Genomic DNA, 26,334 nt, shown 5'->3' with positions numbered 1-26,334 from the left:
CCGGACCTCGACCTTCCGAGTCAGAGTCATCCGGGGGAGGCTGCCCCCGGGGTGCGGGCGGGCGCTCCGAGGGCGGGGTGTGCCCGGCAGGCGGCGCTGCGGAGCCGCGTCTGGAAGCGGGTGGGGCTGGGGGAGGGGCGCAGGACCCACGGGAACCCCTCGCACCCCGCCCCGCGCGCAGCGCCCCGGCCAGTCCCGCCTCGCTGGGCCTCCGCCCGCGGCCCCGCCCCCGGCTTGCGCCGCCCTCCTCGGACATCTCAGCCCTCCCGACCCCCGCCCCTTTCAAGCGCGGTCTGCACCCCCACCGACCTCAGGCGGAGCGGGGGCTCGACGCCGACCCCGCCCCAGCTGGGGCTTCGGACGCGGCGGGGAGCTGCGGCCAGGAATCCCGGCCTCCCGGGGAGGGGTGGAGAGCGGGGGGCTGGGCAGGGGCGGAAGCGAGCTGGAGCCGTGCTTGTCGGCGCCGCCGAGAGGAGCAGATGGCTGGGGAGGGGAGAGGGTACGGGGGGGTGCGGGGGCCGGAGGATGAGGAACGAGGAATTTCGACGCCCCGAGTCTCCCGGGAGAAGCCCCCCCTCCCCATCTCCTCCCTGGAAGAGGGGGTGGCGGTCGCCGGCCTGCCCCCTCGGAGCCCGGCCTCTGGCCCGCGGGGTCCCCGGGGCGCGCCCCCCGCCCCCCGAGCCTCCCCCCTGCGCGGGCCGGGCCGGCGGGGTCGGGGCCGCCGTGAGCCGCCCGGGGCGCCAGGGTTAAGGGGCCGCACCCCGAGGGGCGAGGGGGCGGCGGGAAGCCGGCTCCCGAGCTGGGAGCGAGTGCAGGGATCGTAAATAGCTGAGGGAAAACGTGTTAATTGGAACTTTATGCAGATGAGCCGGGACCGGGGGCTGGGGGGTGGAGGGAGGGAGAAGGTCACGCGGGGGCGGGACCCAGCCCAGTTCCGAGGGGAGGGGGAGCAGGGCTCTGGCCCGGGGGTGCGGGGGGTGCGGGGGGTGCAGGGGGGGGAGCACCGGTGAGTGTCCTGACGTCCCGGCGCGGGCCTCCCGGGAGCCCGCAGGTCCCCGCAGGTCCCCGCAGGTCCTCGCAGGCGAGGCCTCCTCCCGAGCCCACCCCCACCCCCACCCCCACCCCGAAGCGAGCCCCCCTCCCGCGGCCACAAGTCCAGGGTCTCGAGGCCCCGCGAGGGTGGAGGACACCTGGCGAGTGTCTGTCTCCGCCAGAGGCTGCTCACCTCGGGACCCACTTCCGCTGCGTCCCCAACCCTCGGCCTCCGCGTCCTCCCCCTGCCTCCTCCGTCCTCTTCCCCATCCCCGGCATCACCCTCTCCGCGCTGGAGCGTCGTCTGCTCCTTCCGCCCAGTGTGCCTGGGGCGGGGATGGGGCGACTCGAACTTTTCTCCCCTTACTTTCTCCCGGCTGCCCCCTTCCCCGACCACCCCACCTTTGGGATGTTTCTCTGCCCGCAGAGTGTTTGGTAGGCCCCCTGGGCTGGTCAAAATGTAGTTCCAGGGTCCCTTAGTGATCTGCTTCAGGAGGGCCTGGGGGCTCAGGAATCTGGATGTTTCCACCTAAATCAGAAGGAAAAGACCCTCATTCTGAAAAACACTGGCAGAGAATCGGTGGGTGGGAAGGATGGGGCCAGCTTCCTTCCACAGCGCCGCCCACTCCTCCTCCAACCCTGCCGACCTCACCTCTGCTCAGAAGGGCCTTGGCGACCTCTGGCGTGAAAAGGTGCCAGGAACGAGGAAAAGTAGGAAGGAGAAAGGGACAGAAGGAAGGAACCTAGCTCTTCCCTCCCCAGCAGGATCTCCAGCCTGCTTACCTCCCCTTCCCCTCAGCTGGGCCATCTTTTTCTCTTACTCCACCAGCCCGGCCTCAGCTTCTCGATTCCTTTCCCCCTCTTGAGCTGAAGTTTCTGGACAGGCCAAAGGATCTTGGGCGGGGGGGGGAGTGGTGGGGAATGGCAGAGCCACCAAAGCCCCCACCTCCAAAAGAAAGGGGCAAGAGGCACCCCTGGGGTTGGAAGAGGAGGAGAGAAGCTGGACTTGAGGGAAGATAATAATAGCAGCAAATATGTAGGTCAGCTTTCCACGGGGTTATTGTACTTACTCCCCACAGCAAGTCGACTTAAGCAGGTACTCTTGTCCCCAGGTCACAAATGAAGAAAACACAACAGACATTCAGAGAGGTTAAGTAACTTGCTGAAGGTCACACAGTACGTGGGAGAATAACTAGGTCATTCACCTTCCCACTTCCCCAAAATCATTTCTCCAGAGGTCACTGGCTGCTGTCCCAGGCCTGTCCTCCCTGCCCCACCCCCAGAGGTAATGAGGATGGGGAAGGGCATGGTGTACAGAAATGAAAGGAGATGCTCAGGTTTCGGAACATCTGACAGGTCTGGCTGGAAGCATTAAAAATTCATGTAGAAACCTGACCTCAGCCGGACCTTGGGTCTGCCACCTGGACTGTCCCTGGCCTTGTGGCCTCTCAGAGCCTGGTGGGGGACTTTCCCTTCCGCAGGGTCGCCCAGAAGCCCCATGTCTTTGTATCTGGGAGGAGAGGGGTTCTCTTAGGGATTAGGGGCCTGAGGTCAGGTGCCAGCGGTTCAGAAAGCAGGGCTGAGAGCCCTCCCTGCTACTCGGAGTGTAAGAACCTTAGAGGCTTAAGGGCTTACAAGGCCCGTCATCTGGCGTCCTTCTCCTGTTCCTCTGCCGGGCGCGTGGACGGATGCTCACGCTCAGTTCACGTTGGCGGAAGCCCGGCCGCGATTCCCGAGGTGGCCAGTGGGGGGCCTCAGCTGAGCCTCTACTGCAGCTTCCAAGGACAGTCAAAGAACCCCCACTGATGAGGTCAGAGAGGGGCAGCCTGGCCTTGGGGCAGGGCTCTAGTGAGCCCTTCTCTGGGGAGAAGGGGGAGAGGCTTCCTAGCTCGGGGGCCATGGAGGAACTGCAGGGAGAGTTCAAAGCAGGGTGGTGGGCTGCAAGTACCTGCTAACCCGGGCCAGCGTGATGTGATACAACCATTCTAGCTGGAGTGAAGATTTGGGGCGAGGCCACGAGAGAAAAGGCTAGAAAGGCCGTTGGTACCAGACTCCGAGGGATCTTTGATGCTCTGTTGGGCATTTCATTTTTAACCTGTAGGCAGTTAAGGAGGCATTGCAGGTTTCTGAGTTGACAGGAAAACACGATGCACATTTGGGTGGGATGGATCTGGCTACCACGGGCAGGCAGGGTGGGAGGGAGAGAGACTGAAGGTAGGAAAACCAGAGAGGAAGGTACTGCTCCGTGTTTATTCTAGGCAGGAGGCAATGAGGAGATGGAGTGGGAGGAGCGGGGAGGGGGGAGGGGGAATGGAAAGGGAGGGATGATGGGTCAGGGCCCCAGGAGGGGACTGGGGGAGTGGGTAGACACAGGAGATTAGAGGGCTGGGGGCACGGGCAGGTAGTGCAGAATGTGGATACCCTCGCAGAATGCGGCAGGTCAATGAGCTTTGTTTCCTTCAGGGGTCGGGGGTCTTGGCCAAATCCCTTCCCCTCTCTCGGCCTCAGTTTCTCCCTCAGAGCACTGGTGGTTGGACTGGATGTCCTTGAAAGCCCCTCCTGTCTCAGAGTGTGCAGCTCAGGGCTGTAAATCAGTCTTCTGGAGATGCTGGGTCGGTGGGTGGGGGGTCTGTGCGTGTGAGATCTCTAGAGGTGGTCTCTGTGCGGGGTCCTGCTGAGGCAGCTACGTGTGCATGCATTTGGGGTGCATCTGCCTGTTGGTGGGACCCGTGGGTGTCAGCTTGCCTGCACGTGCTCCGGAGCTCCGCGTTGTGTGAGTGTGTGAGAGAGAGCGCGTGAGCGTGGGTGTGCACGTGATGGGCGTCCGTGGGTCTGTCTGGGCTGATGGTGGTGGAGGTGGGGGTGGTGGAAAGAGGCATTGCTGTGGGCTTCTTCCTGAGGCTCGCACACTCCTTTTGCTTTCACTGTTCTGAAATAGCATCTGGACCGAAGGCCCATGAATATTTCACAACGATAATTCTGTGACCTGGACAGCCTGCTTCTGATTTCCCAGCATCCTCCCTCCCCCTGCCCAGTCCGCAGCGGCTCCTCCTCCATCAGAGCCCTAGTCCCACTGGCTAGTCTCCCCAAAGCCAGCCTGTCCCAGGCCTCCGGGAGACCCCAGACCCCGAGGCTCCCCGGCTTCCTCACTAGCTAGCTGCCTTCTCTGCTCCCTCATTCTTACCCAGATCCACCTGCTTCCAGTGCCTCCAAGGCCTTCGGCGTCCACGCCTTCCCATGTCTGCCTCCTCTTCTTGCCATCCTTCTGACTTGCCCAGCCAGGGTCACGGGATCTTGGCATCCCCACTCTCTGAGCCCTGGCATCCAGGTCCCCTCTCTTTCCATCGGCACCCCCAGTTTACATTCTTAATCCTAAATGTAAACCATCAAGCTTCTCCCCTCCATTGCTCTGATGAGACTCACCCCCAATCTCTATCCCAAGTCCTTCTTAGTCGGGCTTTTCCTTCCTCAGGCCTAGCCGTAACCCGAATTCTCCCTTTCATGCACTGGAGAGATGAAGCTTCAGATGCTCCAAGGCAGCAGGGCACCCCAACTTGAGATTCTTATCCCTCTGGTGCTCCTAGGCCTGTGGTCTCTCTTCTAACCTGCTTGCAGAACTGCTTTTCTGCCCTGGCCCATACCTCACAGGAGTCAAGGGAAAGAGACCATTGATCTATACAGGGTCGTTGTGTACAGCTGTGCAGGCTGCACACTGCACAAAGGCACTCAGCCAAGGGGGCAACTATGAGCTGAAATTCAGCCTCAGGCTCTGCTTGCTGAGGTGTTTGCTGTGGTGTGGGGCTGGGTTCTCCTGAGGATGAGGTGCCTTTTTCAGATTTGCCCAAAGTCATGTTTGGGCTGGCTGTGACTCTGGATGTCTGTTATTTCTCCCTGCAGGGTAAGGTGGGAAATGCTCTTCCTTCCTGAAGGAACAGGGCCTGGGAGGGAGCTGTTGACCAGGCTGCAGGCCTTCCCCACAAGCTCAGCTCCTCAGGCGCCAGACAAGTCAGGGTCATAGGTAGTGGCTTCTCCCAGACCACTGGGAGGTGAGGTGATGTCAGCACCTGCTCTTGGCTGTCAGATTTCACCGGCCTGCTGGGGACTCCAGGGTCACCCCCTCTTCCTCATTCTTCAGCTCCTCCTCTGCAGGCAGCAGCATACCAGCTCAACCAGGCAAGAAGCACTTGGAAGGCATGCGATGGATCCCCTTTTTCTAACCCTCCTGGCCCTGAATTCCTGATGCTTCTAAGCCCTCTTCCCACTTTCGAGGTCCTGAGTCAACAAATCTTACAGAAAAAGATAAAATAATAGAATTTTTTAATAAATTTTTTTTTTTTTCCAAACAACTTCTGTTGATCTTCACCACACAGGGGCCACGGTGGAGAGGAAAGTTCTCTCCAGGCGCCCTAAAAAGTGTCCCGGGTAGACTTAGGAGAAAAGTATTCCTCCAGTGTCGGGAGGCTGAGGGGGGCTAGGATAAGCAGGGGCCTAGGGTTAGCCTGGCCCCAACTGAGGCATCCCTCCAAAGGGCTCCTGGGGTCGGGGTTGGGGGGGGGGCGCTCCCTTCCAGGGAGCTTCCAAAGGCTCTGCTGGTGGAAGATGCTCTGCAGACAAAAGCCCCTCTCGAGTCCACGGGGAGTAGGGGTCAGCGGCTGCCTGGGGTGCCCCACCCCAGCGTGGGGGTGGGAGAGTTTTAATGGTCGGAGTTGGGGAGACTAGGGCTGGGCCACCGGACACGACCCCGCTCCCCCCACCCCCCGGCGAGAGCCCGCAGCCCAGGGGCGGGGAGAGGCGCGGTCCGTCCCGGGGGAGGGGAGAGGAAGGCTGCAGAGGCGCAGGGGGCCGGGCCGGGGCGGGCCGGGGGCGGGCGGGGGGCGTCGCAGCACCGCAGTCAGAGGTGGTGGGGCGCCAGGAGCAGGAGGCAGAGCAGAGGGCTGGGCAGCCCGGCCGAGAGCGCGGGGCCGCGGGAGTCCGGGGGCGCCTGGCAGGCCGCGCCCGGGCACGTCTGCTCGCCGCGCTGGTCCTCGCCGCCGTAGCCCCCCCAGTAGTCGTCCTCCGTGGGCGCGTCCCCCCCGGCCTGGCGGCCCCGCGGGTCCTCGGCGGGCAGGTCTCGGTAGAGGGTGGAGGGGTCGGCGGGCGGCGCCCCGGCCTCGGCCACGCCGTACAGGTGGTTGGACGAGCTGTTGCCGCGCGCGCGGCTCCCGGGCCGGGTGGGCGCGGCGGGCGGGCAGGCCTGGAAGTCGGAGTCGCGGAGGGCGCGCAGGTCGCGGCCCTGGCGCTCCGGGGGGGTGGCGCACGTCACGTCGGAGCTGGACACGCGCGCGCGCTGGAACCAGGCCCAGAGCGGCCGCGCGCGGCAGTCGCACGCCCAGGGGTTGGCGTTGAGCCGCAGGAACTCGAGCGCGGGCAGGTCGGCCAGCGCCTCGCCGGGCAGCGAGGCCAGGCTGTTGTTGAACAGGTAGAGGATGGTGAGGCGGCTGAGGCCGCGGAAGGCCGCGCGGTGCACGCCCTGCAGCCGGTTCCCGTGCAGCAGCAGCCGGTCCAGGCTGCCCAGGCCGCGGAACACGTGCTCCGTGAGCAGCCGCAGGCGGTTCCCGTGGAGGAAGAGGTGGCTCAGGTTGGCCAGGTCCGCGAACAGGTCATCCTGGGGGTGGGGTGGGGGTGGGGGTGGGGGGGAGAGGGTTAGAGAGAGCCGTCCTTAGAGGCGGGTGGGAGGAGGGGAGGCCTGTGGTTTCAGAAGGGAAGGGTTTTGGAGAGTCCTGGGTTCGAATCCTACCTCCCCTAACCTATCGACCTGTTAAATGTGCGCAAAGCAGTATAGTTGAGGTCACTCGTTCTCTGCTCTGCATGCCCCTGCAGAGCCCCAGTTTCTGGCTCAGCAGGTCTGGGGTGTGGCGGCAGGAGGGGTGCGCTCCCCGGTGATGCTGATGCTGCGGGTCAGGGGACCACACTTGGAGAATGAGACCCCACCCCCCACCCGCACCGTTCGCTTCAGCATGTAGACTGCTTGGCCGGACTTCCTGACTTCAAATCCTGGGCTCTGTCCAGCACTGGCTCCGCCACTGGGGGCAAGCCTCAGTATCTGTGACTCAGTTTCTTCGCCTGTAAAATGCCGAGATTAAATGAAGCCGTATATGTTGTTACTCAGAACAAGATTGCCATGAGGTCGGCATTCAGTGGGTTGGCCACCGTGGTTAACTTGGCCAAGCTAGTAATCTCTCTAAGCCCGTTTCCTCATCTATAAAATGGGGATGAGTGTACGTCCTCCTGCGTTTGTGCTGAGGATTAGGAAGACAATCCACACAAAGCAGATGGGTGAAGTGCTGGGCACAGTGCCTGGCACATTGGGATTCGGTCCAGTGAAGCCCACAGACTCAGGAGGGAGAGCTCGGGGCTTCCGATCCAGCTTGCCCTCTTCCCAGCTGCGTTGTGTTGGGCAGGCTACTCAGCCTCATCCAGTTTCTTCAGGACCCATAGCTCAGAGAATATCCCCCTTCAGCAGGCTGAGGGAGGATTAGGTGAGATCATGCTGGAAGGATACTGCACTCGGTGGGCACATAGACCACCACCAATAAACAGGGGTTATTACGACAGTAGGGCCTCAGTTACAATTAGGTCCATCCCTTCTGCTCTAACAGAGGAGTTTCCTGAGGCTCAAAAGTTCTACTATTCTACTTTGTTAGGATATTAAAAGGACTCAATGTCAGCTCCACCCGCCCAGAGGTGGCAGGGGAGGGGAAGAAAGCCTGCTGTCTGATGCCCTGATCACTGGCCCCCATCGAGGCGTTGTCCCACCGGCCTTCCTGGGGCTGGGGAGTCCCAGAATCAGGCGCTGTTAGTGCTGCAAGGATTTAGAACTCTGATTCAGAGTTAATGGGGGTGCGGGTATAGGTCTAGGTATGCTTCCTGGTGGGGGCTGGATTGTGAATTCTAACCAGCTCTCCAGCCTGGTGATGGTCAGCCAGACTTGGGAGTTAGTGCTTCCAGGTCCAGCCGCCCAGCCACTTTTTCTAGAGGAGAGCACGGAGACCCAGAGAGGGGCCCAGAACCCCAGTACTGACCTTCCCCCCCACCAACTTGGTGCAGGACATCACTGTGGTCAGCAGGCCCAGAAGCTCTGGCTCTCAGGGCTAAGAGCATCCGCTGTGCTGAAGCCAGCTCCCCCCTGGATCCTGTTTCCGGCTGCGGTTCCCACCGTTTCCTGCCCATCCCAGCCAGGAGCCTGTCCCGGCTCTCAGGTGGGGGGGAGGGCACTGACTCCCAGCCCACACCCACAGCCCCCACCTTCCTGTGCTCCGGCGTTCTCTCGCCCCCTCCCATCTGCCTTCCGCCCTCTCCGCTCCAGGAACTGAGCCTGCCAAGAACCCTCCTGTTGGCCACATTGAGATCCGTCCCCTCAACCTTCTTGGGTGTCTGTGACACCAGCGTTCTCTGCGCCCCCTGCTGCCACCACCCCCTGCCTCGCTCAGGTCTCCAGTGGGCTCTCTGCATGCCTGTGGCCTCAGCCCGCCCCAGCCTGGCCTGGTGGCCTTGTCCTTCTTTTCCTGGCCCCCAGGGAGTGGGCTCCGAAACCCTTCCACTCAGACACCTAGTTCGGGCTTCTTTTTTACGATGCCAGCCATAGTGGGACACACCCAGAGATTCCTGATCAGGATCAACAGGGGATGGGGGTAGAAGTGGAGGTCATCACACTCAGGGGGCTTCCAGAGGTCAGGTAGGGACAACCCAAGGTTCAGACACCCCAGAAATTCAGGTGCCTTTGACCTACAGCCCCAGTGCAGGGGGCTACAGAATCCCTTGATCCCAACCTCCTCCTCTTCCTCCTTTTCCCGCTTGCACATGTCCTGGCGTTCCTCTCACTGAGCCTCCATCTAGGGGTCCATACCCCTCCCCTCATCCAAGCCGTTGCCAAATCCCCCAACCACTTCCTGAGCTGCAGCTTTCAAATCCAGACCTTCCTCTCTCCCTGTTAAAACCCTTCTCTGTGCATTAATAAGCTTTTGACTTTCACAGCCCTCGCCCTCCCCACTCTGTGCCCCCTCCCTCTGGGCTGACAGCGGCTGCTAAAGCCATCGACTTCCATTTCCAAAACCATATTTCCCTCACCTCCCCCCAGGTCGCTTCACAGCTCTCTGCATCCATTTGGAATCTCACAAGGCAGCATCCCTGCCCCATCCCCACCCCCAGACCCCCACAGCATCCAGCATCCTGCCTTTCACTTTGCCTCCTTCCACCCTCCCAGCTCCAGTCTCTGGCACTGGCTGCTGGGCTGTGTGACCTTGGGCAGCTCCACAAACCTCTCTGAGCCTCAGGTTTCTTCATTTGTGAAACAAGGGACTTGAGAGTTGATCATTAAGATCCAACCTCATCTGATATTTATGAGTAAGTGAGTCCTGGAGTGTACCTCATTCATTCAACAAAGCCGTATTGAGTGTCTACTCTGTGCCAGGCACCCCCACTCACAGTGCTCACCAATCTGTGCCAGGTGTCACTGTCATCGTCTGCGTCAGAGTTTGCACTGTGTGCCAAGCTCTGTGCTACCCGGATCCCATGTAGTAACTGAATCATCACAACCCCACGAGGCAGACAATATTATTACGTCCCTTCCGGAAAATAGGAGAGGAAGGCCCCTAGAAGGCAAGTGACTTGCCTAGGGTCCAGCAGCTATATGGGTTGGGCCTGAACTCTGGAGTCAGGCAGACCTGGGCCACTTCTAGGCTGTACTCCTTAATGGACTGGTCAGAGGTCACTGGACTTCACAGAGGCTCAGTATCCTCAGCCCTTAAAGGGGGGAAATGATGCTTACTCTGAACCAGACATCGTGTTGAGCACTTTTCAAGTAGCGTCTTCTTTAATCCTCACAACAAACCTCTGAGGTGCAGGTCATTTTTTCTCCGCTTTACAGATGGGTCCTTTGAGACTCAGAGTGGTTAAGTAACTTGCCCAGAGCCACACAGCAAGCCAGAGATGGGCCTGGGATTCAAACCCGGCTCTGCCTGAGTGCCCTATTAAACCATGTAGGCCGTAGTGATTAAGGGAGAGAACTGGTGTCTCTATCATCTGGTTCTAGTCAAGTAGAAAATAAGCTCCAAGAGAGTGGGGGACACTGTTTTTGCTCACTCTTGAATCCTTGGCACCCAGAACACCGCCTGGCATGTAGTAGGTGCACCATACATACCCACTGATGAATGAACGCCCCCTGGTACAGTGCCTGGCCTACAACGGACAGTCCGTGAGAAACCCCACCGCCCCTTGCCTCCACCTGCACCTCTACCTCCACCTTCCTGAAGAGCTGTGGCCCCCCTCACCCCCTCCACAGCTCCCCTCTCTGGGCAGGCTCCATCTTAGTTCACACCTGCATTCTGTGCATCTCACCCCAGCCGCACATTTCCTCACCTGCCTGTCGCATCTCCGGGCCTGGTTCTGCCTGGCAGTCCCCTGGGCAGAAGCTGGCTCTTTCTTTCTGCTCTAGGAAGGGGCCAGGTGTGAGGATGCTTCCTTCCCATGATGCCCTGCACCATGCCATTCATACTACAGGGTGCAGGACAAGCATGTCCCGTTTCAGAAGACCCCCCCACCACCACCCTGTTCACTCAAGGACCCCCTTGCCCAGAACTCTCCTGAGCCTACTCACTGGCTGCCGTTGTGGCCTGAGAGTGGAAGAGGGTCGGGTCATCATGACGTGATTTATTCTGCACTGAACTATGTGCTTTATATACACAAACTCATTGGCTTTTTATAGCCATTCTTTGTGGAAGGTCTTACTTTAATTTTTCTCATTTTAAAGATAAGGAAACTGGGGTTCAGAATGGGGAGGCAGCTTGCCTAAAGTTAAATAAGTCGGAAAGCAGCAGAGCAGGGATTCAAACTCAGTCACTCTGGCCCCAGATTCGCCCTTCTGAACAACCAATATGTATTGACGAGGGGGTCAGGGCGTCAGGAGTAGTTGTCGAACTACTAGTAGTAACATGATAATGACCCCGCCTGTACTGAGGGTGGCTCTAGACTAAATTTTAAACCTTATAGAGCTTCTTAGATAAACTTCAAGTACTACCATGACTGCCATTTTATAGACAAGGAAATGAAGGTGGAGAGGTTGAGTCATTTGTCCGAAGCCACACCGCAGCCAAGATTGGAACCTGGGTCTGGCAGGCTCCAAAGAGTGGGTTTCAGAGACGAGCACTCTGCTGTCCTTCCTGCCCCCCTGCCCCTGGACAGAGCCTGGGGGAGAGGTCTGGAGGACAGAAGTTCCTGAAATGCCATCAGACCTCGCAGTCTCCAGCACTACCCGCCCTTCCTGGTCGTGTGGCACCAGGAACTTCTGTTCTGTGTCCCTACTGCCCCTAACTGTCCCCCAGAACCAGGCTGTTGCGAAGTTGAGACACACAAGCCCCCAGTGACGTGGCCAGTGGTTTAAAAGTCTTGATGTGTAGAGGCCTTCTACCTACAAAGCCTTTGGGGCCCTGGGCCTCCGCTTCCCCATCTGTAAGGAGACAACCCCCGACAGGGCCGTAGAAGTGAGATGAGGTGGCTGGATGTACTTTGCAAATCCTGAGGTGCGAGGCAAATTTAGGAAGCAAAGGAAAGGGAGGGAGTATTCTGGGACCCGCTTGTGGCCTCAGTATCATCCATGAAGTTGACCCAGATCTCCAGGATCGGGTCCAAGATGGGCCATTTCACCAAGGCCAGTGTTTAACGAGGCTTGGTTCTCTTTTTAAAATAGTATTTTAACAAGCATTTATATAGTGCTTACCGTATGCCAAGCACTATTCTAAGTGCTTTACAAATTATTCATGCACTGAACGCATATAACATCCCTAGGAGATGGGGGGCTGTTGCTGCCCCCGTTTTCCAGATGGGAAGACTGTGGCTTGGAAAGGTTAACATTTGCCACACGCCAGTAAAGATTACCAGAGTCCAGGCCTGCAAAGTCCTTAGCACGGTGCCAGACACACAATGCGCCCACTAAGTGGTGGTGGGCGCTATTCTGACGGCCATTTAGGCAGCAGTAATGGCCAGGACAGAATTTTCTGGCACACTGTGTATTTTCCTTCTGTCCCTTTCCCTGACTAGAATGCTCTGTCTGAAGGCAGGGAGCTTTGTCTCTTCCATTCACTGCTGTCTCCTCAGCACGTAGCACATAATGGGGTGCTCCATACACGTTTGTCAGGTCGTTACTGCTAGTGTCAACATCAACCCGACCTGATGTGCGGATGGGCGGGCACATTGGTGAGACCAGGGAGGCACTGACCCGACCAGGAGTGAGGAGGAGCATGTGCCTTCCAGGCTTATGTGGGGGGGGGGGGGGCACAGGGGAGGGGAGAATTTGGTGGTCCCTACCCCCTTCCAGCTACAGGCTGTGTAGCCCAGGGAGGAATTTCTTCCAGAGTGGTTTGGAGGGTGTGTGATTGCTTCCTGGGGAAATAGAATGGGAGGATCTGGCTGTCAAACAGTCAGCGTAACAACAACAATAAACAATATTTAGATCAATGATAATAACAATAAATAGCAATTACTGTTATTCCTTCCGTTTCCAGGGCATCCATTTTCCAGCTACTTAACCACTCTTTACCTTTCCCTTTCCTTCTTCCCTTGCACGGGGAGGACAGGTTTGGGGGACAGGAATCCGGAAAGGGCAGGACGTCGTCCCCTTGTCCCAATCCCTGGTGAGCTGGAGAGAGGCGGAACCTTCATGGGGCATAATTGCAGGGGCTGTGCCCTCTTGCTCCTCCTCCCCAGGACCGGAGGGTGTGGGGGTGGGTGAGAAGAGCAGCCACCAAGGCCTTCAGGCTGGGTGCCTGGGGAAAGGGAGAGTCCCCCGAAGGCAAACAAAAGGGGGAAAGGAGGGATCACAGAAAGAGACACGTACATACACCCAGACAGACATGGGGGCGTGCGCGGAGTGGGCGTGCGAAGGGAGGCAGACAGAGAGGCAGAAGAAGACAGATGGGGGAGGCAAGTTTGTGAGAGAGGCGGAGAGGGACAGAAAGGGATAGACAGACAGACGGGCAGAGGGAGACAGATGGGGGGTTGGAGAGTCAGGGAGAGAGGCCGCAAGGGACCCCAACAGGAGGAGCCAGGAAGATAGAAGACAGAGAACAGAGAAGCCCCTAGCGGGAGTGAGAGGGACAGGAAGTTAGGACAGGGGCCGGGAACTAGGGATGCTTGGCAGGAGCGTGGGGACCAGGATGGTGGGGACCAGGACGGTGCGCAGGTGCGCCGGGGGCGGGGCAGGCTCACCTGGAGGTGGAGCAGGCTGTTCTCCTGGAGGTAGAGGTACTGCAGGCTGACCAGGCCGCGGAAGATGTTGCCAGGCAGGCTGCTGAGCTGGCAGCGGTACAGATGCAGAGACTGCAGCCGCTCCAGGCCCTGGAAGGTGTCAGGCTCCAGGGAGCGCAGGTGCCGGTTGTCGCCGAGGTCCAGCTCCTCCAGGGCCTGCAGGTGGCGGAAGGTGCCCGGGTAGATGGTGGAGAGGTTGTTGGAGAAGAGCCACAGGGTGAGCAGGTTGGGTCCGAAGGTGCCGGGCCGCAGCGTGCGGATGAGGTTGTTCTGCAGGAAGAGTCGCTGCGTGCTGGGCGGCAGGGCCAGCGGCACGGAGGAGAAGTTGTTGGCCTGGCAGCTCACGGTGGGCGGGGACGAGTAGCAGGTGCAGAGCATGGGGCAGCTGGGGGCCGCGGGGGGCGGGGCCAGGAGCATCAGCAGGAGGCAGGCCGAGGCGGGACCTGTGGGAGAGGGAGGCGGGAGGTTCCGGGAGGGGCCAAGGGCCAGGCCTGCCAGCCTGGGGGCGCCAACCCCCCCAACCCCCCCCCCCCCCCCCCCGCAAGGGCAGCGCCTCTGGATTGATGGGTAGGGGTTCTGAGTGTAACCTCAGTGTCCCAACAAGCCCTGGCCTCCTCGGCTTTCTGAGGCTCCTGGTGTACAAAAAAAATAAAGGAATGCCAAGAGGACACTAGAAAGCAAGGTTGATAGTTGTTGGATGAGTGGTGGCCTTTTGCCATTGGTTTTCACTGCGGTAGGTTTGCCCATGGCCCAGGGCTTCTCCAGCGGGGATGGTAGGCCTGATGGATCTTTGTTGTACGGGGCTGTCCTATGCGACATCTTATTTAGGATGTTCAGCGGCTCCCTTGTCCTCTGCCCACTAGGTGCCAGTAACACCTGCCCCCTGGTTACGATAACCAAAATGTCTCCAGACATTGCCAGATGTCCCCTGCTGGGGGGGTGGTCGGGCGAATCGCCCCCATTGGAGAAGGGCTGGAACTAAATTGAGAATCTTCGTGAATCTAAGGTCTGTGCGAAATGGCCCTTGGGCTGCTCCGGGGTCTGGTCTTGCCGAGCCCACTGGGGCATGCAGCTCGCCTCCCTCACCTTCCAGCAGCTTTCACCTTGGAAGAACCAGGGCCTGTCCAAGCCGGAAGGGCCCTGAGGGCCCAGGGGTCAGGGCGTTTCTGAATGGGGCCAGCAGCCACCTGCAACAGAATCAGCCAGGCGGGCCCAGAAAGCAGGCAAAATCAGGCTTTCGGGGGGATTGCCTGGGAGTCTGCATTTTATACCGCAGCTCTTCTCATTCAAAGTCACTTGATATATATATGTATTTTTTTCAAAGTAACTCTTGAATGTCGGAAATAGTTCAGCCTTCTTAGGACACGGTTGGAGAAGCAGGCCCAGGGATGCCCAGAGGCCTGGGGCTAAAGAGTAGTGTCCAGGCCCCTGCATCCCGTGCGGGGGCAGGGGGCATAGGACCCCCTCGCCCATCCCTGTCCCCTGGCCTTCTTGCCCTCACCACAGCTGTGAGCTTCTGGGCTGGATCTAGCTTGCCTTCTGACCTTTCTCATGACTGCCAGATGACTCCTCGGATTTTCTTCTGGCCCGTTTGCCTGGGAAGAAGGGCAGCCTACACCCCACGCGCTGGGCCGTGATTTCTGGGCACACATTGACTGAGAAGCTTCTGCTTCATGGAATGTGTTGGGTCCATGCAGGCGGAGGGAAGGATGACAGGGCCGGGGGCCGAGGACCTGAGATCCTGGGGCTCTGTGGGTTTCAGACACTCCAGGGCAGGGACTGAGGGTCTGTGATTTTCAGTAGTGCCTTGTGCCCCAGACATCGCTGCGCGTGAATGTGTGTGTGTGCATATGCACACGTGTGTGATCTTAGGTATGGGTGTGAGCTGGGTGCTCACTGCATATGGTGCTGCTGAACCCGGTGTGTGCACAAGGCCGCGACAGGGCCGGGTGTGGACGGGTGTCATGGATGCTCTGCCGTTGTCCCCCCCCCCCCCCGGAGAACACACAGGCGCAGGGATGGGGGACCCCACGCCTGGTGTGTGTGGTGTTCCCACTCCTCGACTTCGGGTGCCACCCCAGCTCCAAGAGGCCCCTCCTGGTGCCGAGCCGCGCGAGCGTGTGCCGGCTGTCCTCCGCGTGTGTGAGTGCGCCCCGTGCGTGTGTAGGCTGGGTGTGATGTAATACTCAGTGACACAGCGGCTGCTGTTCCGTTCCTTCACACCACCTCCGCGTTTCTCGGCCCTTCTCACCCCTCCCCCGGGCGGCGTTTCACGATTACTTTCTCCTCCCGAGTTTTTCAGAGCCACGTGGGGTGGAGGGGCACGTCTCTCACCCCTCAACTGAACCAGGCAGAGGTGGGGGGCAGGAGCGCGGCGGGGAACCCTAGGGGTGGGTTTCGTGAGGCCTGAGGTTTGGGGCTTAGAACGGGAGGTTTCAGAGCTGGAGAGGTCCTCCAGGTTCAGCTGGTTCAAGTTCTTGCCCTATGCGGGGGACATTGAGGCTCAGAGAGGGCAAGAAACTTGCCCAAGGTCACACAGCAGAGTGATCAACTGGGCAGGCACCAGAAAGGATTCTCGTCATGACTGGCCAGGACACTTCTCCTTCTAGCAGTCACCCTCTAAGCTTGCTTCCCTGAGGACTTGACACCAGAGGAAGTCAAATCCTTTTCTGATCCTTAATCCCACCCCTTATCCACAAAGCTCAGGAGAGTGTGAGCTCTGGAGGCCACCAGCACTCCGGAGGATGACGGAGCTCTTCCCCCCCAGCCTCTGGGGCTGACTGGTATACCCCAGGAGAGACGGGGGAGGAAGGACGTGAGTTCCAGAGCCCTCCAGACTTGGCGGGAGGGGGGCCTCTCCCTGGCTCAGGGTCTCCCCTGGCCTGGAGGCCAAGTGTGCAGGGGCTGACCTGTGACTCCCTAGCCCCCTGCTTGCCCACATGCAGGGGCTCCTCTCCTCTTTCCCCACACTCCCTCTCTCCGGTCCCTCTATGTACCCCCATCTCAGCCCACTAGCCCACTGGCCCACCGCCCCAAGTGGGAGATGGTGTTCCCTGCAGGCTTTTTGAGGAGGGGCCCTGAACAGGGGGCCCCTCCGTGACAGCTGCTGCGTAACAGTGACTCTGTTGCCATTTCTGGCCCTCTCCGCCGTGCAAAGCAGCTGTAACCCAAGGAGCCTCATCCATAATTCAGGCTGCGGCTCTCACTGGAGGCGAGGAGGAGGGGAAGGTGGGGGGCTCTGGGTTTCTCTGCCCCCAGGCCTGGCTGGAGCGCTGCTGGGCAGAGGCAGGGGGGCGCTGGAACACCATGCCTCTCTCCCTCCTCCGCGCCCTCTGTCCCTGCCCGGTGTCTGCCCTTTCCTTCCCCACCCCCTGCTTCCCACGGCTCCTCACCATCCCTCCTTCCCTCCAGGCCTTGTCTTCTCTCCCTCCCTGAGGACCACGCGTCCACTCCCAGCCCCCATCTTGTGACTCCCTGGCGAAGACTAGGGCGAGATGCAGAGTGTTGGAGCTGAAAGGGGGGGGTACATCAGTGGCCATCAGGAGCAAACCCCTTATGTCACAGGGTCCAAGAGGAAGGGTCAGTTTCTGAGGGAGCGGCTCAGGCCTCCTGACCTGGATCTCTGACAGTCTGCCTTCAATATCTTTCCTGAAGCCTTCATTTCACCCCTCACTACTTAGATAGGCCGAGGAAAGCCCCTGGTGACAACCTCCCCCACCCTCTTGGCTCGCCCCATCTTCTCTCTTTCCTCCTCTTCCTTTTTTCTAAAGTCAGCAGGTGATGGCTAGAGCCGCAGGGGAGTGCAGAGCAGGGATGGGCAGCAGCCATCTGTTATTAAGCACCTACTGTGCACCAGACACTGTATTACTACATGTCTTTACGCAGAGTATAACATAGCGTAACCCTGCGAGGCCAATATTATTGCCTCCTGTCTGCCGAGGAGGGGAGGGCAACTGGGGGACAGAGAATTGCCTCAGGTCTTGCTGCTAGTGTAAGGTGGAACCCAGACTGGATGAGCCCATGTTGGAAGAGACCCTCTGACCTTTCTTTGGGAGACCTCACATCATCCAGGGAAACCACACCTGAGTGTGACAGTCACTGCCCTTGAGGTAAAGGGAGACAGAAAGTGCACCCAGGTGCATGGGGCTGGGCCAGCCATGATACTGTGCAAGGTGAGAGCAGAGAAGGGACCCAGGCTCTCCGCAACTTTCCTCTTCTGGTCTCCAGCTTGCGGCTGCTCTAAGGGACGGCCCATTTGGGAGTCAAAAAGGAATGAGCAGTGTCCAAGAGATGTGGCTAGGATTGACCTGCGGAGGGAGCGGAGAGAGGCCAGAACATGGTATCGATCCCGGAAGGCCGAGGTGCCCAGAGCCAAAAACTATCCATTCACCGAGGGACCATTGTCAAGGACTCTGGGCGATCACCCTGGAGTACCCCAGGCTCAGAAATAAGGTTCTCACCCCAGGAGCCACCTTTTAGTCCAGAGGCTCTGGTGAAAGAAGGGGCTCTAGGAGGAGGCAGATGGAGGGCAGGTGCCAGGATGCTAACCCACCGGGCAGAGTGGCCTCTGGAAAAGGTGCTCCCTGGAAGGGGAGTTGAGGGCTCTGGCTCTGAAGGAAGGACACAGGGTCCCAGATGAGCAGCGACAGCTCCACACTCAAAAGGCTGGGGAAGGGCTAAGGCCCGGCAGGCAGATGCTGAGGGGGCAGGGGCTGAGGAGGTGGGAGCGCGGAGCAGAATGGAGGTGGTGGCGATGCCAGTGACGCAGGGGTCTGGGGAAGCACTGATGCGGGTGACGGAGGTTTAGTGCTGCTGCAAACAGCTTCTCACTCTGCCAGAATGTAACACCCCAAAATAAGCAGCCACCGTGGTGGCGGTGGCAGGATCCGACGACGGGGCCCAGAGATATAAATGGCAGCACACAGCCAGCTAGGGTGCCCACCCTTGGAGGCTGCCACCCCACTCGAATATCCTCACCCTTTCCTCCCTCACAGCCACCCCCAAGGCCCAGAGCTCAGAACCCACAGACCACTCCCTGAGAGAAGGGATGTGACAGGCAGGCGCTTTGGGAATGGAGGGCTTCCCACGTGGAAGTGGTTACCAGAAGCCTCTTTGTCTCATCCCTGGGGATCCCCCCCACCCCATCCCTCTCTCCCATCTTGTCCTCTTCCTCCTCTTCCTTCCTTCCCAGATTACATCCCCATCCCCATCAACCCCCAGGCCCTCTCCCATCTATGGTTCCCTGTCCCCAACCCTAGCGCTCATCCTTGACCCTCTTCTGGGCTCCTGACGCCCCATCTCTACCCACCATCCCAGTCCATCTCTGGTTTCTAGGCTTCCGATCTTTCCACTCCCCTTTCCTTCCTGGTCCCCAGGGTCCCAGCCCTCCTCTTTGCCATTGCCCACCCTTGCTTCCGGATTCTGGGCTCCTCTCCCTCGTCTTCTCTCCACCCCTCTGTGCATCTGGTCTCCCCTCTCCCTCTCTCTTCCTCCATCCTCACCTGGGTCCCATTTCCCTGCTTGCTTTTCCCGTCTAACCTCTGCCCCGCACCCCCCTCCCCTGACCACTTTCTCCATCACCGACCGCTTCTGGCTCTCCCCCTTTCTCCGACCCCTTCCCCGCCCCACCCCCAATCTCTGGTCCACACCCTAGTCTGTCATTCAGTCCGGGGAACTCTCCCCCTTCGAGCGCCCTCCATCCGTCCTACTTGGCAGGGCCGTTCGGATCTCCCTCCGATCCGCCCAGACCGCCCAGACAGCCCCCCTACCCACACCCCCTGTCTCCCCAGGTGACTGGAAAGTGCTGAGGCACGGGGCACGAGGACTTGCTGAGTCGGCGCTTCCCCAGCCGGCCAGAGTCCTCAGCGTCCCCCGGAGCAGGTGCAGCCCGGGCCGGGGCCGCCTGCCCCCGCGTCCCCCGCGGTCACGAGCTCCCCGCGCCTCCCCGCGCCTCCCCGCGGCCTCCGAGCCGGTGCGCTCCCCCAGCGGGCGAGCCGGGGCGCGGGGGCGGGGCCCGGGGCGCGGGGCCGAGCCCGCTGCCCCCACCCCTCCCCGGCTCCCCGCCCCCACAGCGGCCCCACCCTCGCGCCCTGCGGGGGGCGCCCGCCTCCCTCCCCCGGTGGCCTCCGCCCGCCGGGCGGGCCGGGGTCCCTACCTTGCAGCAGGCGCCCGAGCCCGGGCAGCATCTTGTCTCGACGCTCGGGGGAGGGGGCGGCGGGGGGAGGGCGCTCCCACTCGCTCCCTGGGCCCGCCGGACGGACGGCGGGGACCCCGCGGGGCTCCGGGAGGGCCCGGGAGTCCCCGGGCTGGTGGCCCGGCCGCGGCGCTCTACCCTGCGCCCCCCGGGCTGCGGGCCTCGGGAGGAGCCATCGGCCCCGACGGGACGGGGCGGGGCGCGACGGGGCTCGGAGGACTGGAGCCGGCCGTCGACGCCGGGTGCCGGCACCCCCCGGCCGCGCAGGCGGCGCGCGAGTCCGTCAGTCCGTCGGTCCGTGCGTCCCGGCTGCTCGCCGAGGGAGAGTGGGGACAGCGAGGATGCTCTTCCCAACCACCCCCACTCCTTCCCGCACTCGCTGGCTCCTCCCTCGCTTCCTAGCTCGCCGACTTAACCCTCTCCTGGCCACCGGGAGGCGGGAGCGGCTCGCCGGCCCCCTCCGCCCCGGCCCCCTCCCCTCCTTGGGGAGCCCGGAGGACGGAGTTCGATCGCCTTCGCGGAGCCGCGCTTCGAGAGAAATGCTCTCCGGGGGAGGGGGGCGGTGCAGTGCAGCGAGAGGGCGCCGCGGACCCGGCCAGTTCCCCCTCCCAACTTCCCCGGAGGAGATGGGCTCCTGGGTCACCTCCCCCTCCTGCTGTGTCCCCGGCGCCAATGCCCAGGCCTCCGCCGCTTCCCTCCCCTGGGAGAGCTCCTGGATTCCACCTTCCCGTCCCTTCCCAGACCCCAAGCCCCTAGTGCGTGTGATTGTAAGAAGAGCACGTGCAAGAGTTTGCGTGTGCAAGACTGAGTGCATATGAGCGTGCACGTGTGCACAAGGACACTTGTGCAGGTGCGGCTCGAGAGGGCTGGCACTCGACCTTTTGAACAGGCCTAGGGAAGGGGGGGGACACGTGAGTGTGCGCACGGGTAAGCCGCTGAGTGCCCACCAGCGTGCGTGTTCGCGCTCGTGGGAAACGTGAGGTGTTCGAGAGTTTGGCGCGAGTGAGCTTGGGATGGGCGGCAAGGGGACAAGTGCCTGTGTGTGTGTGTGTGTGTGTGTGTGTGCCCCTTAGTGCGTTGGTGAGCGGGTGCAAGTTTGGGTGCGCGTGCGAGTGTGTGCATTTTTATGTGCATGTGTGGTGCGCCCTAAAGGGAATCGCTCATCTCCCGCGTGGGGAGGAGACCACTGATTTCACTGGAGCTGCTGCTTCCTCTAAAAGAGGGGTGCGTTCTGGGCTCGTGGGGGTCCCTCGCGCCTCTCGTGGCCGCGCTCGATGCCATCCGATCCGTGACCTGGGCGCCTCCTTACAAAGGCAGCGGGGATGATGACCCCGGTCGCGCCATCCACCCCCCCCCCCCAGCCGGGGCGCCCCGCGTCGGCTCCCGACAGGTGCGGGGACCCGGGGAAGGCGCTTCGGGGCCGGGGACACCTCAGGGGTGGCGCTGCGGGAGCGGCGCGTGCAGCCCGGGCCGGGCCATCTGTGCGCAGCGTCACCCGAGGAGGTGGAGAGCCCCGGGCCGCCGCTCGGCTGCGGGGAGCGCAGGAAAGGACCCCTCCCCCGCGCCCGCCCTCGGGCTCCTCCTCTCCTGTGGGTGCCCGAGTAGCGCGCAGCAGCAGGCATACAGTCGGCGCTTTATAAATGCCGGATTCTTTTTTCCCATTCATTCTCTGCTCCACCCATAGCCTCTCATTCTCCCCTGGCTCCCGTCCGATTTCTCTCACTTTCTTCCCCCACCCTTATTCATATTTTGTAGTCTCTCCCTGTTCCATCCCCCCCTTCCTTCTCCCCTCTCTCCCCTCCTCCCTCTCTCCCTGTCATTTCCCATCTTGAGGCGTCTCTCTCTCTCTCTCTCTTTCTCTCTCACTGTCTCCCCTTGTCCCTGTCGCCTCCGCTCTGACCTGCGGCTCCCTGCCTGTCGGACTCTACATCGCGGTGCCTCTGGTCTCTTGCGAGGTGTCTATCCCCGCCCCCCCCACCCCCCCACCCCCCATCTCCGCGGCAGGCGCTCGGCCTTCTTGCACCTGGACGCTCGGGCGCCCCCTGCTGGCCTGCGGTCTGCCCTCCCTGCACCGCCCCCCCACCCTGCACCCAGTGCCCCGGCCCGCGCCTCTCGCGTCCGGGGGAGGTGGGAGCGCAAAGGGCCCCCCTGGGCTCCAGCCCCCTCCAGCCCCCCTCCAGCCCCCCTCCCATCTCCAGGAGGCAGGAATAGGTCGCAGCGTTTCCCGGGACCCACCCTGCCGCGGCCCCGCGCCGGGGAGGAGGGCCTGGAGGGGGCGGCGGGGAGGGAGTGTTGGGGGTAGCAGGGTGGGATTTGGCGTCCTTCCCCGGAATGAGCCGCGGCACAATCTGTCGCTGGGTTTGTTTGCCGAGCTGCCTCCGGAGCGCAGTGGGGCTGGCTCCCGGGGAGCGAAATATCACAAGATGCGGAGACAGACGCTGAGGGGCGGGTGGGCGGCGGGCTGACTCAGGTGTGCTGTCATCGGCTCCCCGGGCCCCGCGATCTTCGGAGAGGGGTGGGGGAGACCCCGGGTCCCCAGCACAGGCCAGCACCCGAAGCTGGGAGGGGATCCCCCGTCCCGGGGTGAGATGCAGGGAAGGGGGTGCCCCTGCCTGTAATCCTGGGCCTTGGGAGCCCCGGGGGGCCACTTCCAACTTGAGTGTACGCCAGAGGGTCACAAACCCCTCTGCCCCTGTCCCGCTGTACGGGTGCACGGTTTCCTATAATTATCTGCTGACTCACCACTTTCCCCCTCGCTAGACTGCCAGCTTTTTGAGGGCAGGAAGCTCCTCTCATCCCTCTTTGTGTCCCCTGCAAATGCTCAATGAACCCTTTTGGATAGATCGATGGATGGATGGATGGATGGATAAATGGATGGATAGATGGATGGATGGTGGGTGAGTGGGTGGATGGTTGCTTTACAGGAAATACTGCAATGCATTGGGTCTTCCCTCTAGAACCTTCTGACCCCTTGTTTCTCTCCCTATCTACACCTGCATTCCCCCATCCCCAGTCCCACCTCCAGCCAGACCCGGAATTGGAAACAGTCCTCCCTGGGTCTGAAGACCAGCGTTCTCTAAGTGACCCAAAAAAGTTTGTCCCTGTTCTGATGTTTCAGTGTCTTCATCTGTACAGTGGGGATGCTTCAGTAAATTACCTCCAGCTGCTCCAGAGATGAGAAAATGCTTAGTAACATGAAATTCTGACCCGTGTCTGGGGTGGTAGCATTTATCCTTACTGTTTTGGTGTTAATTGTTAAGATCTTGACCCCAGTGGAATCAGACACCATGTGTGAGCATGAGTCTCGCTTCTGCAGTTAGATGTTTTGACATCTGAGGGAGTAAGCTGATGGGAAGATGTAATGGGTGGCTGTGTTTTGGGCACCGGGGTCCCTCCCAGCCCGGGCTGGACACTTGGCCAGTCTCTGGGGCTACTGGGTCCTCAGGACTTGCCACAGAGCTGGCCTGCCCTCTCGTGGCGATAGGCGGATCTGCAGCCCCAAGGAAAGCCAAGGGTCTTCGGAAATGGGCTGATGGGATGGATGGATTTTCCCTGAGAAGGGGGAGGATCCGTTGTGTGGCAAACAGTGGGCTTTGGAAAGGAGGTCATGTAGAAGAAACAGGGCATTGGCACAAGTTAGGCGAGGCTTGACTTCCTCCATGCGTTCCCACTTGCTACCAGCACTGCTACTCCCGCTGTGACACCTGGGGCTCCTCTTTCCTCTGGGAGGCTCCATCCAGTGAGGCCATGGGACTTCCCTGGCTCTCTTTGACACCTGTTTGGAAACTTCATTGTATAGGGCACTTGGTGGCAGATGAGGTGGAGGAGGGGGGCGTGGGCTCAGTGGTCAAGAGCGCAGGCTTCAGCAAGTTCCTGCCCTGGCTCTGCTGTTCACTTAGCTTGATGACCTCGGGCAAGGTGTTCACCTGTTCTGAGCTCCAGGTTTCTCACCCAGAAAATGAGAGGGCAATCTAGATCCCAATTCACGGGGTTGTCTGAGGATTAAATGAAATAAAAAGAGATAAAACCTACCAGAGTCCCCGGCCTTGTGCTCAACAAACTGGAATAATATTACTATTAATTTTCCCTTTCAGTTTAACAGTAGTCTGCTCTGTTTCTATAGATGTCGCAATCTAGTGGCAGAGACTAAAGTGGGAACCCGAGGGCTCATAGATACTGAGAAACAAGGCTGGGTCTGGAAGTCAGTTTTTACTTGTAACCTCCTATCCCGTGTGTGTGTGTGTGTGTGTGTGTGTGTGTGTGGCCTCCACATCTCCACCTTCCCCTGGCACAGACCAGTGCTGCCCAATGTGATGAGTGCAATCTAGGCCTGAACCAGAAGTCCACTGCTGCCCTGAGCCTGCCTCCAAATGGCTGTGTAAGCTGAGACAGACCTCTCTCCTCTCCGGGCGTCACTGAAACAAGGAACTCGGACTAGGTGCTCTTTCTTTCTTTCTTTTTTTTTTTTTTAAAGATTTTTATTTATTTATTCATAGACACACAGAGAGAGAGAGGCAGAGACACAGGCAGAGGGAGAGGGAGAAGCAGGCTCCACGCAGGGAGCCCGATGCGGGACTCGATCCCGGGTCTCCAGGATCACACCCCAGGCTGCAGGCGGTGCCAAACCACTGCGCCACCGGGGCTGCCCCTAGGTGCTCTTTCTTGAAGGCCCCACAGAACCGTGACTTTGTGACACCCTCATTTTTCTGTGTCTCCAGAGTCAGAAGCTACTTCAGCCAGATTCCTTTCCATGCTGCCTCCTGCTGCCCAGCTCTGGGGGTGTGAGGAGGACCCCATGGGCAGGTCAGAACTCCTAGGAACCTCCGGAGACCCCTAAATCTTTCAGTGCGTGCTGGCAGGGGGAAGGGGTGGGGGAGCAAAGGGGAGAGGGAGGCTGAGGAGGAGGAGGGAGGAGAGGCTGCACTTTTCACCCAGAACCCTCCCACAGTGAATTCCAAGTCCTACTCGCCTGCCTAATGGGGACAGGGGACAGAGCTGCTTTCCAAGATAGGGAAGAAAACAGAAACCAAAGTAGTTTAAAGGACAAGGCTGTTAGAACTTGTTGCCTCCTTCCCTGCTTGGTTTCTAGGGTCTCTATCCATTTGTATTATTTATAACAGTTACTGGCATTTGTGAACTACTTCGTGTCATGAACCTATGTGTATTGGCTCATTGAACATTCCAAGCAGCTCTATGGGGGAGGGTCTATTAATATCCCCTTTTTACAGATGGAGATTACTCAGAGTGGTAGTATTACTCTTAGATCCTTCTTGCCCTGGATCCCATGCTTTAGAGGGTTTTGAAAAAAATAAACTAGAGTGTTTTCCTTTCAGGTCTTCCTCCTCCAACCAGCATCCCTCCATAGGGTGTGAAGTCCCTGCAACCAAGGGGATGTGCCCTCTGGGAGCCTGCATTCCACTTCTTGATGATCACACTATGGGTATCCAGAATTCTGGAATATTTGCTCAAATTACCCGAGTCCACTGCCTCTGGGGGCATCTTTTCCCATCTACCTTTCCACCAGTGTGGGCACCCCTAACCAAAGGGTAGCTGAGGGGCTGGTGTTTGTGAGGGGTGGTTGGAGCTTGAACATGTGGATAGGATATTCCCACTTAGGATGGACGTGAGGCCCCTTTTCTGGGATGGAGCTATGTTTGGGAAGACAAGAGGAGGTGGCTGTGTTTCTGTGTAGAAAGAACTCCATGGAGTTAAATCATTCTAAATTTGAACCTAGTCTTTCCAATGTCAGATTCCTTTGAAGAATGCAAAGGAACAATGCTGGTGTGGTAAGAGGGGAGGGGTACCTTGTGGGCAGGGGTTGCCTGGCATGGACTGGCGGGGTGACGAGAAAAATCCCAGCTCGTGGTACCCGCGTGTCTGTCTGCAATGTTAGGCCTGCAGATGTTAGGGGCAGCCACGTGGACTGGTCATGTGACTGCGGGGAAGCTGACATGACTAGGAAATTGTGCAACCAAGCTCTGAATCCAGGTCTGTGTGACTCTTCCCTTGTTTCATGAAGCTCCATGCCAGTCTTCATCCAAAGTCAGCATTTTGGCTCCTTGAAGGCCTATTGAACGGGACTTGGGTCCTGTTGTGTTTGCTGGAGTTCCCTTCCTGGTGAATAGAGCCCTCCCCCCCCCCACTAGACTGTGAAATAGCCGCGCACGGGCTCCGTGTTTTCTTTGGCTTTATTTCATGACCCTGGCACAGCCTTGGCTCACAGCAGGCACTCTGCAAAGTCTGATAGTCATGGTTCAAGGTGCTGCTGGTTGGGTTGGCGTCCAGCAGAGGGGGCACGTCTGGGATGCACAGTGGGCTTTGGGGAGTATTGGGAAGCTCTGCCCCAGGGAAGGGGGGTTGTTAGATCATTTGCCTTAGATTCTATTAGTCTAGGAATCCGTCTTTTGGGTTGAAGGGCTCTGATGATGCCCCCTTCCTGTTATACCAATTCTCCAACCCCTCCCCTCTTTCTGGGAGGCACCAGAAGAGGAAGGGTGGTATTACTTCCCCATGCAGTTCTCTACAGGCAGCACTTTTCTCATTTCTGTCGTGAATGGACAGGACTGAACAATTCCTTTCCCCTTAAATTCTGTGGGCTGAAACCACTGATTTTGCAAGGGAGAGTGTATATGTGTGAAGAGCATTATGGGAGGCAGGGCAGAGAGCTACAAGCTCTAGTACAGGGGACATGGACCCTCCTGCCCATTCCCAGTACCCTCCACTGTACTGTTCTGGCTCCTGTTTTGGGGTTGAGCACAGTCGCCTACTGACACATTTCTCTGTCTCTTAGCCCCCCACTTTAGTTAATCCCAATATTAGTTCCCCAAGGT

General features: G+C 59.7%; 1 protein-coding gene and 1 long non-coding RNA gene across 2 annotated transcripts in view; one reads left to right on the top strand and one right to left on the bottom strand.

The window, feature by feature from the left end:
* Positions 1 to 5,332: 5,332 nt before the first annotated feature.
* RTN4RL2 (reticulon 4 receptor like 2) lies at positions 5,333 to 20,034 on the bottom strand. Its single transcript, XM_072790851.1, has 3 exons — positions 19,466 to 20,034; positions 13,273 to 13,754; positions 5,333 to 6,676 (listed from the first exon to the last, which is right to left on the bottom strand). Exons 1-3 carry the CDS (start codon positions 19,494 to 19,496, stop codon positions 5,924 to 5,926), a joined length of 1,266 nt encoding a protein of 421 aa, XP_072646952.1. The 5' UTR covers positions 19,497 to 20,034; the 3' UTR covers positions 5,333 to 5,923.
* LOC140612779 (uncharacterized) overlaps positions 6,389 to 26,334 on the top strand; it is a 32,037-nt gene continuing 12,091 nt past the window's right edge. The window contains exon 1 of the long non-coding RNA XR_012013919.1: positions 6,389 to 6,658. This is a non-coding gene — a long non-coding RNA (uncharacterized lncRNA). The remainder of the gene's footprint in view (positions 6,659 to 26,334) is intronic.

This window comes from Canis lupus, chromosome 21, assembly GCF_048164855.1.
Source record: "Canis lupus baileyi chromosome 21, mCanLup2.hap1, whole genome shotgun sequence".
NCBI lineage: Eukaryota > Metazoa > Chordata > Mammalia > Carnivora > Canidae > Canis > Canis lupus.
The sequence above is the reverse complement of the archived record's forward strand: the minus strand, read 5'-3'. Positions and strand labels throughout refer to the sequence as shown.

Bases quoted from the DNA above. Each gene is read 5' to 3' on its own strand.
- RTN4RL2 (XM_072790851.1), bottom strand. From the start codon at position 19,496: ATGCTGCCCGGGCTCGGGCGCCTGCTGCAAG. The intron at 13,755-19,465 runs GTAGGGACCCCG...CCTCTCCCACAG, and splicing joins GCTCGGGCGCCTGCTGCAAG to GTCCCGCCTCGGCCTGCCTC. The intron at 6,677-13,272 runs GTGAGCCTGCCC...CCCCACCCCCAG, and splicing joins ACAGCCTGCTCCACCTCCAG to GATGACCTGTTCGCGGACCT.